The sequence below is a fragment of the Brachyistius frenatus genome, unplaced genomic scaffold (genome assembly GCF_029030835.1).
Source record: "Brachyistius frenatus isolate BFR_SWC_R1_liver_20210118 unplaced genomic scaffold, ASM2903083v1 Contig_411, whole genome shotgun sequence".
Classification (NCBI taxonomy): domain Eukaryota; kingdom Metazoa; phylum Chordata; class Actinopteri; family Embiotocidae; genus Brachyistius; species Brachyistius frenatus.
The window spans coordinates 42,501-53,373 of record NW_027211010.1 but is presented as its reverse complement, the minus strand read 5'-3'; the positions used below and the strand labels follow the sequence as shown (position 1 = coordinate 53,373).

General features: G+C 44.8%; 1 protein-coding gene across 4 annotated transcripts in view; it reads right to left on the bottom strand.

The window, feature by feature from the left end:
• Nucleotides 1–583: 583 nt before the first annotated feature.
• The window catches only part of a1cf (apobec1 complementation factor), a 12,027-nt gene continuing 1,737 nt past the window's right edge, over nucleotides 584–10,873 (bottom strand). The window contains exons 2-13 of one of the 4 annotated variants that reach the window (XM_069725159.1): nucleotides 9,177–9,327; nucleotides 8,903–9,037; nucleotides 8,691–8,821; nucleotides 5,229–5,467; nucleotides 4,736–4,900; nucleotides 4,535–4,632; nucleotides 4,291–4,428; nucleotides 4,014–4,158; nucleotides 3,222–3,454; nucleotides 2,852–2,988; nucleotides 2,186–2,340; nucleotides 584–1,805 (exon numbers count right to left, since the gene is read on the bottom strand). In XM_069725159.1, the coding sequence (XP_069581260.1) occupies nucleotides 1,651–1,805; nucleotides 2,186–2,340; nucleotides 2,852–2,988; nucleotides 3,222–3,454; nucleotides 4,014–4,158; nucleotides 4,291–4,428; nucleotides 4,535–4,632; nucleotides 4,736–4,900; nucleotides 5,229–5,467; nucleotides 8,691–8,821; nucleotides 8,903–9,037; nucleotides 9,177–9,278 (1,833 nt within the window). In that variant the 5' untranslated portion in view covers nucleotides 9,279–9,327 and the 3' untranslated portion in view covers nucleotides 584–1,650. Of the gene's footprint in view, nucleotides 1,806–2,175; nucleotides 2,361–2,851; nucleotides 2,989–3,221; nucleotides 3,455–4,013; nucleotides 4,159–4,290; nucleotides 4,429–4,534; nucleotides 4,633–4,735; nucleotides 4,901–5,228; nucleotides 5,468–8,690; nucleotides 8,822–8,902; nucleotides 9,038–9,176; nucleotides 9,328–10,873 lie in introns of those variants that run through there. The other 3 variants (XM_069725160.1, XM_069725161.1, XM_069725162.1) reach the window with 3 other exon arrangements.

The window sequence follows — 10,873 nt, the reverse complement described above, 5'->3', positions numbered from 1 at the left end:
TGCTGTGGTTGAATGCAGGACGGATCTTCATGCTGATGGTCTTCAGGGAGTCGCAACGCTACCGGGATTCAGTGAAACATGGAGGTCAGTGTGGCTCCTTCCTACAAATGTTTCTGAACTTAAAAACATCAGTTCACGTTTTTTTCACTGGAACAGTTGTTTCAGTTCAGTTCCTCTCCAGACCAGAAGGAGGCGCTAAACTGCCGGCATCAGCTGGTTCAACCAGAGATTGGATATAAAAGTGTTCGTAGCTTCCCTCTGAAAAATGAGGCCGATGCAGAATCATCTTGATCTGCAATACCATCGAGTGCCACTAGAGGTCAGCTCCAATAAGCCTCCTCCTCCGCCAGCTCGTCCAAATATGGTCACTTCCTGCTTCCAAACCGCTCCGAACTATCAAAGATGGCGACGGACAGAATCTGAACTGGAGGATTCATAACGTTCACAAACCAACGATGACATCACTAATGGATGATGACATCACTGATGGTTGATGACATCACTGATGGGTGAAACTTTGGTTCGACTCACAACAAACATGAAATTTCGTAAATAAAGTAAGAAATAATGGACACAGCTGCTATTTCTTCACGTTAGTTTATTTATTTTGGGAAGATTTCGGATCTTGAAACATGAAAATTTATCAAAGCAGTTTAATAAGAAAATACCCACAATCCTCTCTGCTCACCACCGATTGGTACTGATTCAGTTTCACGTTTCAATTACTGCGGCAAAGAAAATGAAAAATAAAATACAAATACAGTCCGGATTCTTTTTGGTACAAAAATAAGTCGTAAGCGTTTCTCACACTTTAATACTGACTCTGTTCACAGCTCGGATTAAAAACCTCCACAAACATTCAGACAAATAAAAGAAGCCGCCGTGGAGTCGGTGTTGCTGACACCGCGAACAGACGCCATGATGATGTCGTCATCTGGGAATTATTAAATCAAAAGTTAGAAAACATTTTTACCCAGAAGATGGTTTAAAATTTATTTTGATTTTTAATAACTTTTTAAAGATTTTTTTCATTTCCATCAAATCCACAACCGAAGTTCTTCGTCTGGTTCGTAGCTTCAGTTCCTCTGTTCAGATTCAAATGCTGCCAAATCAATAACGAACCAAACTGATGATCGAAGACGCAGTTCAGATTAAACCAAGAAAGAAAAGTGAAGAATTTGTTTCTGGGCGACTGACGAGTTCGAAACGTTTTTCACCAGCGATACACAAACTTCTGTTGAGTTCTATAGAATTCTTTAGAGTTCTGTTGAGTTCTATAGAGTTCTTTAGAGTTCTGTAGAGTTCTATAGAGTTCTATAGAGTTCTGTAGAGTTCTGTAGACTTCTGTAGAGTTTTATAGAGTTCTATAGAATTCTGTAGAGTTCTTTAGAGTTCTGTAGAGTTCTTTAGAGTTCTATAGAGTTCTGTATAGTTCTTTAGAGTTCTGTCGACTTCTGTAGAGTTTTATAGAGTTCTATAGAATTCTGTAGAGTTCTGATGAGCCTGGACTCGCTGGTTCAGACTGCCGGCAGCATCACACTAGTTTTCTTGTGTTTTTCTGGGAGTTTGACTACAGAACATAAAGTTCTGACTATACGATGAGATGAATCTGATGTGACCCGTCAGCGGATCCGTTTGAAGGTTCCTCCTCTAGAAGACTCCGTAGCCGTCGGTGTGGCGCGCTGCCACAGCGAAGGCGGGGTATCCTTCATAGGTGGTGTAGGCGGTCAGGTCCTGACCCAGAGACACTGCCTGCTTCAGCTGGGAGGCGACCGCCGACGCTGCCGGGCTGGTCAGCGTGTAGCCTGCAGCAAACACAGCAACTAGCTGAAAACAACACTTCTCCAACTGAAGTCAGTCAAATCTGTACGTAAACATTTGAAGTGAGAATGAAGTCGTCTGGATGGAAAACAAAAGATGCATCACAGTTTGGTTGGTTTCAGTCACGACTCTTAAATCCTCTTTATCGTTACGTAAACCTGCGAAACGTTTGGTGTCAGGGAGCACTGGACGTAGTGGGCGGGGCCTGTGGTTCCACCGCCTGGCTCCTCCCACTGTTAACACTCGGCAGGAGAGGACTGTGTGGTGATGATGTGAAGGTGGATCACTGAGTCGGTCTGAGCCTCAGAGTGCGTCTGCGGTTTGGTGAGGGAGGAGTTAGTTTCGGGTACGGACCTTCACATACCTGGGAAGGCTACTGAGGCCACGGCGGCGGCAGTAGCACAGCCGGCGTCGACGGCGCCCTCCGTCTGCACGCCGAGCGTCTGCAGCGTGTGTTCAGCCGCGTGCACTTTAGCTTCTTCTACGGCGGCGCACAGCTTCGCCGGCGTGAAGGGATGTCTGGAGAGACAGGAGAGATCCTGAACAAGAGAAACTGTAGAAGAAGAAGTCCGAGTAGAGAACAGAGAATCAGAAGGAACAACAGCAGTGAGGAGCAGCAACAGTTACATCAGCATTAATAACCGTTCTTTAGATAAAAATGTCTGAGGGAAGTGCAGTACCACCGAGTGCCACAAGAGGTCGGCTCCATAGACTCCCGTTCAACTTCTCTCATCAAATACAAAGTCAATAGGAAGTGACAGGACGACAGACACGCCCCCAAAACCAGGTCTTCTTGAATCTTCTTTTCTAATGAATGAGGGATTATTTTCAGATGGACCTCCAGAAAACTAAGAAGAAGGAGTGACTTTAGCTAACAACACCGAGAGAACTGATGGACACATTTTATTCACTTTGGATTTGATGAGAGAAGTTGAATGGGAGTCTATGGAGCCGGAGGCTTTTTGGAGCCGACCTCTAGTGGCACTCGCTGGTATTGCAGCTGAAGACAGGTTCCAGCAGGAGAACGTACACGTTGGGGTACTGAGTCGCCAGCGCCGGGATGGTGATCTTATAGAGGAACAACTGGCGCTGATCCGGACTGATGGCCGAGTGAAGCTGGTAGACGGGCTGACCCCAGTTATTCTTCTGACAGAGCTCCTCCAGGACCTGAAGGAGGAGGTGGAGGAGGAGGAGAAGAGGAGGACAGGCGTTGAGTTGGTGTGCGTGTTCACGGTGGAACAACGTTACATTACGTCGGTGTTTCCATGGTCAGTTTGGGTTTCAGGGTTTTTGCACTTTAAAAGACAGTTTTTCACATTATGGACCTTTTTAGTGACATAACTGACAGGAAGTTGCACATGAAAGGAAGTGTCCTGGTTGGTTCTCAGGTGTCCCGTTACCTGAGGAGCCGGTTTGACGGCGGCAGCCTTCAGGCTCATGGCGGCCGGGTTCATGGGGGTGAGCTCCATCCCCGGCAGCAGGTCGTACAGCTTCTCCTCCGCCTGCTTGTCTGCCTTCAGGCCGTAGGCGGTGCCCCCGCCGCCTCCTCGGCCCCCGGCGGTGTAGGCCAGGTAGCCCCGCCCACCCAGCCCCCGCACCCCCGCAGCCCCTACAGGTACAGTCATGTAAATTTCTACAGGAGATCGAAAAGGTAGTGAAATCAATCAAATCACCGGAAATCAACCAGAAGAAGAATCAGACAACTATCCAATCAGAGTGAACAGTGGTAACCATGGTAACAGTGCATCTGCTCTGCTGCAGGATCGTTTATCTGATGATTCATTTTCCGTGTTAAAATTTTTGCTTTACGGCGTTTTGGACTGAATTGCAGTGATTCGATGGATCTTCTGTGATTCTGAATCTCTGACACATTTTGGTGATTTTGATTGGATACAGTTCAGCTGGACGCTCCCTGAAGCCCCGCCCCCTCTGTGTCACTGATTTCAGACGGACCTTCAAACCACAACTTGATTGTTTCTGAGCTGAACTGTGTTCTTGGTTTTGATTAAAGTAAATTCCAGAGTATCTCAAGCTGTGATTGGACGATCAGTTTTCAAGGGGAGGGGCTTCACCAGCGGTCAGTTTACCATCAGAGACCTGATTGATTATGTAGAAACGTCCTGCTGTCTCGTGAAAACCGTCGTGCAGCAGTTTCACGTTCAGTTTCCTGTAATGCGTCCGTCTGTCCTCACCTCGAACCGACGGCGTCCTGACAAGACCGCGACCGCCGACATGAGCTTTAGCTGCCGGGAAGCGGAACTGACCCGGGATGGTAGCGTAGGCCTGGGGGGCGTAAAACACTGGCGCACCGAGGTACGCCGCCGAGGGGTCGTACACCTGGAGGAGGAGGAGGAGGAGGTGGGAGAGGAGGAGGAGGAGTATGAGGAGTATGAGGAGGAGGAGGAGGAGGAAGAGTAGGAGGAGGAAAATGAGTAGGAGGATGAGGCGGGAGGGGGGGGGGGGTCCTACCTGTCCCAGAGTGTAGGCGGTGTAGTCGGTCTGCAGCAGAGCACCTCCTCGTCCTCCCGTCCCCCGGGTGTAACGGACATAACTGTCCTTGTCCACCGGCTTGGCCAGAGTCACCTCGATGGGAGAACCATCCACCACCTGGAGGAGGAGGAGGAAGAGGAGGAGGAGGAGGAGGAGTCCTGTCAACCTTTGACCTCTACGAAGAGGGGAAGAGTAAGTGTGCGTTGGTCTCTCGGTGTCGGACCTTCCCGTTGAGGGCGTTCATGGCGCTGAGGGCGTCGTCTCTCTGGCTGAAGTGGACGAAGGCGTAGTCTCGGATCTTCTTCACTCGTTCCACGGCTCCTAAAGACAAAAACAAACTTATCTGAAATCATATTTCCCTTTTTTTTTTACACCTTTTGACTGAGTTTGTGGTGCCTTCAAGGACAATCTGAAATCAGAGCACCTGGTTTGAGGTTGTTGAACTCCCTCTCGATGGTTTCCTCCGACGTCTGCAGCATCAGGTTCCTCACGTACAGGATCTTCACCGTCGCCATGGTGTCTTCGTCCACCTCCACCTCAGGCTCCGCCCAGTCCACGGCGATGGCGTGACCCCACAGCTGGATACGACCTGAGAGAGAGACGGGTGAGGGGGAGGTTCTGGGTCGGTACCGGCTCTGAACTGGATGTGAGCTCGGATCAGCCAATCAGGGTTCAGATCAGTTCTATCGGTCACAACCTTTATGGTCGTTGCTGATATCTGTCGTACGCAGATTATCTTATCGTCACAGCTCGCTCCTATTGGGCGCTGAGCACAGATATGGACTGTGATTGGCTGGTGATAACGAGGCCGCACAGTCAGTCGGTCCAAAGGAGACTTTGACATTTTTTATTGTGTTTACTTTGACAAGGGTTTTGACACTTTAAACCGACTCGGTCCGTTGTTCAGAGTTCGGTACCTGGCAGCAGCTTGCGTCGCGCCATGGCGGCCGCTCGGTGGCTCTCGTACTCCACGAAGGCGAAGCCTCGGTTCTTGGTCTTGTCGGCGGCACTCGGGTACACGATGACATCAACGACCCCCTCGGTGACCTTCCTCATCTCTGTCAGGATCTCCTCACGCTTCTTGGTTTTAGGAATCCCGCCCACAAACAGACGACAATTATCGACACTGGCGCAAACGCCGAGGAGGCGGCCGTTCCTGCAACACGCACAAGATTAGGCTAACGTTAAAATAAGGACAGGAAATTACGAAGAAACCTAGGAAACGATGGTTGCTAGGGCGTTGCTAGGTATTTGTAAATGGATGCGGATGTTGGTGGTAGGAGGTTATTAAAGTTAGCTGGTTGGTAGGAGGTTATTATAGTTAGCTGGTTGGTAGTAGGGGGTTATTATAGTTAGCTGGTTGTAGTAGGGGGTTATTATAGTTAGCTGGTTGGTAGGAGGTTATTATAGTTAGCTGGTTGGTAGTAGGAGATTATTATAGTTAGCTGGTTGTAGTAGGGGGTTATTATAGTTAGCTGGTTGGTTATTATAGTTAGCTGGTTGGTAGTAGGGGGTTATTATAGTTAGCTGGTTGGTAGTAGGGGGTTATTATAGTTAGCTGGTTGGTAGGAGGTTATTATAGTTAGCTGGTTGGTAGGAGGTTATTATAGTTATCTGGTTGGTAGTAGGGGGTTATTATAGTTAGCTGGTTGGTAGTAGGAGGTTATTATAGTTAGCTGGCTGGTTGGTCCTACTACCAACCAGCTAACTATAATCCATCACTACAATAACACTGTTGACTGTGTTTCTTGGTTTGTTTGTATATAATATATATAGATATATAATGTACTGTATATACTGTGCATTTTATATTTTATATTTATATTTTTTACTGCTATTTACTGCTATTTTATTTTATTGCTTTTCTATTATTATATTCTATTTTATTCTATAATTTTATTCTATTATTTCTATTATTACCTTATTGCTTCTGTATACTGCTGTAGCGAAAAAAAAATTCCCCTCGGGGATTAATAAAGTAAATACCTACCTACCTACCTACCTAGGAGGTTATTATAGTTATCTGGTTGGTAGTAGGAGGTTATTATAGTTAGCTGGTTGGTAGCAGGAGGTTATTATAGTTAGCTGGTTGTAGTAGGGGGTTAGTATAGTTAGGTGGTTGGTAGTAGGTGGTTATCATAGTTAGCTGGTTGGTAGTAGGAGGTTATTATAGTTAGCTGGTTGGTAGCAGGAGGTTATTATAGTTAGCTGGTTGGTAGGAGGTTATTATAGTTAGCTGGTTGGTAGCAGGAGGTTATTATAGTTAGCTGGTTGTAGTAGGGGGTTATTATAGTTAGCTGGTTGGTAGTAGGAGGTTATTATAGTTAGCTGGTTGTAGTAGGGGGTTATTATAGTTAGCTGGTTGGTAGCAGGAGGTTACTATAGTTAGCTGGTTGGTAGTAGGAGGTTATTATAGTTAGCTGGTTGGTAGCAGGAGGTTATTATAGTTAGCTGGTTGGTAGGAGGTTATTATAGTTAGCTGGTTGGTAGCAGGAGGTTATTATAGTTAGCTGGTTGTAGTAGGGGGTTATTATAGTTAGCTGGTTGGTAGTAGGGGGATATTATAGTTAGCTGGTTGGTAGTAGGAGGTTATTATAGTTAGCTGGTTGGTAGGAGGTTATTATAGTTAGCTGGTTGGTAGCAGGAGGTTATTATAGTTAGCTGGTTGTAGTAGGGGTTATTATAGTTAGCTGGTTGGTAGTAGGAGGTTATTATAGTTAGCTGGTTGTAGTAGGGGGTTATTATAGTTAGGTGGTTGGTAGTAGGAGGTTATTATAGTTAGCTGGTTGGTGGTAGGGGGTTATTATAGTTAGCTGGTTGGTAGTAGGAGGTTATTATGGTTAGCTGGTTGGTAGGAGGTTATTATAGTTAGCTGGTTGGTAGCAGGAGGTTACTATAGTTAGCTGGTTGGTAGTAGGAGGTTATTATAGTTAGCTGGTTGGTAGTAGGAGGTTATTATAGTTAGCTGGTTGGTAGTAGGGGGTTATTATAGTTAGCTGGTTGGTAGTAGGAGGTTATTATAGTTAGCTGGTTGGTAGGAGGTTATTATAGTTAGCTGGTTGGTAGTAGGGGGTTATTATAGTTAGCTGGTTGCTAGGAGGAGGTTATTATAGTTATCTGGTTGGTAGTAGGGGGTTATTATAGTTAGCTGGTTGGTAGTAGGAGGTTATTATAGTTAGCTGGTTGGTGGCAGGGGGTTATTATAGTTAGCTGGTTGTAGTAGGGGGTTATTATAGTTAGCTGGTTGGTAGTAGGAGGTTATTATAGTTAGCTGGTTGGTAGGAGGTTATTATAGTTAGCTGGTTGTAGTAGGGGGTTATTATGGTTAGCTGGTTGTAGTAGGAGGTTATTATAGCTAGCTGGTTGGTAGTAGGGGGTTATTATAGTTAGCTGGTTGGTAGTAGGAGGTTATTATAGTTAGCTGGTTGGTAGGAGGTTATTTTAGTTAGCTGGTTGTAGTAGGGGTTATTATAGTTAGCTGGTTGGTAGTAGGGGGTTATTATAGTTAGCTGGTTGTAGTAGGGGGTTATTATGGTTAGCTGGTTGTAGTAGGAGGTTATTATAGTTAGCTGGTTGGTAGTAGGGGGTTATTATAGTTGGCTGGTTGGTAGGAGGTTATTAGAGTTAGCTGGTTGGTAGTAGGAGGTTATTATAGTTAGCTGGTTATAGTGGGAAGTTATTATAGTTAGCTGGTTGGTAGTAGGAGGTTATTATAGTTAGCTGGTTGGTAGGAGGTTATTATAGTTAGCTGGTTGGTAGGTAGGTAGGTAGATAGGTATATATATACTTTATTAATCCCCGAGGGGAAATTTTTTCGCCACAGCAGCATACATACAGCAGCAATAATAGAAACAATAGAATAAAATAATAGAATAGAATAATATAATAGAAAAGCAATAAAATAAAATAGCAGTAAATAGCAGTAAAAAATATAAATATAAAATATAAAATGCACAGTATATACAGTATATATACAGCACATTATATATCTATATATATTATATACAACAAACCAATAAACAGTCAACATATATATATATATATGTATATATATATATATATATACACATACAGTACAGTATATATCTATATATATAATATACAAGCAACCAAGAAACACAGTCAACAGTGTTATTGTACTGTGATGGATTTTGCCAGAGGTGAGTTATTGAGTTATTGGAGGTTATTATAGTTAGCTGGTTGGTAGTAGGAGGTTATTAGCGCTGTAGTTGGTTGTTTGTTTATCCATGACCATTTTATCTGACAATATAAACATGAAGGTTAAATATAAGGATAAATGCAGAACTTGTGAGGCTGTTAATGGGTTTTATAGTTTCATATCATCGTGTAAATGGAGATTTAGAAGCTTCAAATCGGACCTGATCTCATAATTGTTGAGCTGTTTCATGGCTGCTTTCGCCTCCTGTTTGGTGCCAAAGGTGACGAAGGCATAACCCCTGTTGTTCCCATTGAAGTCCATCATCATCCTCACCTCGTAGATCTTCCCAAACTGCAGAAAGGAAGACAGCAGCGTGTGACGGAAGATCGGATGACGTTGAACCAGAATCTGTAACGTGAAGCGTCCTCTCACCTTCTCACACAGAGGAACCAGCTCGTCTTCGAACAGATCTCTCGGGAGTTTCCCCACAAAGATCTCGCTGCCTCTCTCCGGAGGCGGGCCGTCCCAGCTGGGCGGCGGGCCGCCATAGCGCCGTTGGCCGTTCTCCTGAAACCCAGCAGGAAGTAAACAAACCAAACACATCTTCTGCATCTTTGTTCACAGTGTAGAGATTCTTTAACTTGTCTTTTTCTCCCTCTCAGACCGGTTTTATTTTGTTTCGGTGTTCGTATCGAAGGGTTTTTACCTGCCGCAGTTGGTATCCAGTTCGTTGCATCAGTGCCCGAAGCGCCGCCTCCTTCTGCGTCCCCGCCAGTCCGTCCCCACTTGCTTTCTGATTGGATTCCATTTGGTGTGATTGACAGCGATATGTTAATCAGGGAAATTAGGGGTGCTCGCTGGAAACGACAGTAAAACAACACGAGTTATTGCGGGTTTGGTCCAGACCCTGGTTCTGAACCTGGTTCTGAACCGTCCATTGGTCTGCACCAGACCCTGTCCACACTGAGACCGTGTCTCCACCATGTCTCCACCGTGTCCTCGGCCTGTTTTCCTGCTCTGAGATAGGAGTGTGTTTTGCAGCAGGAGGTCAAGGCCTCTTCAGTAATCATTGACAGAGACCGAAAACATCGTCCAACAAACACACGTCCTCTTCAGATCCTCATGAAAACCTCGGGAAACCCAGACCTGGACCCGGAGACCAGACCTGGACCCCCGTAGATCAGACCTGGACCCAGACACCAGGTCTGGACCCAGAAACAGTCCAGGAGGACCAGACAGGAAGTGAGACAACCTGATGAAATGAAGGTCAAAAACACTTCCTGTTTCTGTGTTCACACATACTGACGATATCAATGCAGTGTGTGTGTGTGTGTGTGTGTGTGTGTGTGTGTGTGTGATTCTGAGATGCTTCATGTTGTATTGAACAAAGACTCGCTGACATAATTCATCTGATCATCAGTACAACACACACACACTCTGTTTGATTTCAAAGAGAAACTCAGCAGTGAAAACATCAGGCAGAGGTCAAAGGTCATGACATGTTTTCATCAGTGAACAGTTGTATTAGTGATCTTAGATCTGAATTATGTTTATTAAAGTAATACTTATCATCAGAAAGAATCACTGAACTACAGACGATGATGATGTGCACCAACATGTTTTTAAAATCCTAACAGCTACTAAATTATTAATACTGATTTCAAAATAAAAGCTGGGTCCAGTCTGATAAAATACGACAACAAAATAAAACAACAAAACAAAACATCGTCACAGAGATCGGCTCAGAATCAGAGAACTGAAGGAAAAACTAAACAGTGAATGGAGATCTGTCCGAGACCGAGTACGTTCTGAAGGAACAAAGACGGAGACACATGAAAGTAAAAGACACGAAAGAAAGAGACACAAAACTAAGAGACTCAAAACTAAGAGACACAAAACTAAGAGACTCAAAACTAAGAGACACAAAACTAAGAGACACAAAACTAAGAGACTCAAAACTAAGAGACACAAAATTAAGAGACTCAAAACTAAGAGACTCAAAACTAAGAGACACAAAACTAAGAGACACAAAACTAAGAGACACAAAACTAAGAGACTCAAAACTAAGAGACTCAAAACTAAGAGACACAAAACTGAGACACAAAACTAAGAGACACAAAACTAAGAGACACAAAACTAAGAGACTCAAAACTAAGAGACTCAAAACTAAGAGACACAAAACTGAGACACAAAACTAAGAGACACAAAACTAAGAGACTCAAAACTAAGAGACTCAAAACTAAAAGACGTGAAATGAGGACGTTCCGGCCGCTAAGGATGTTTACAGGTGATTTGGTGGAAAAACAGCAGCAGTCACCTGAAACCGACCAATCAGACGGGCCGACCGAGGGGCGTTTAACAACCACAGCCACGTTGGATCGGGGTGACCGTGAAGCTGCCTGA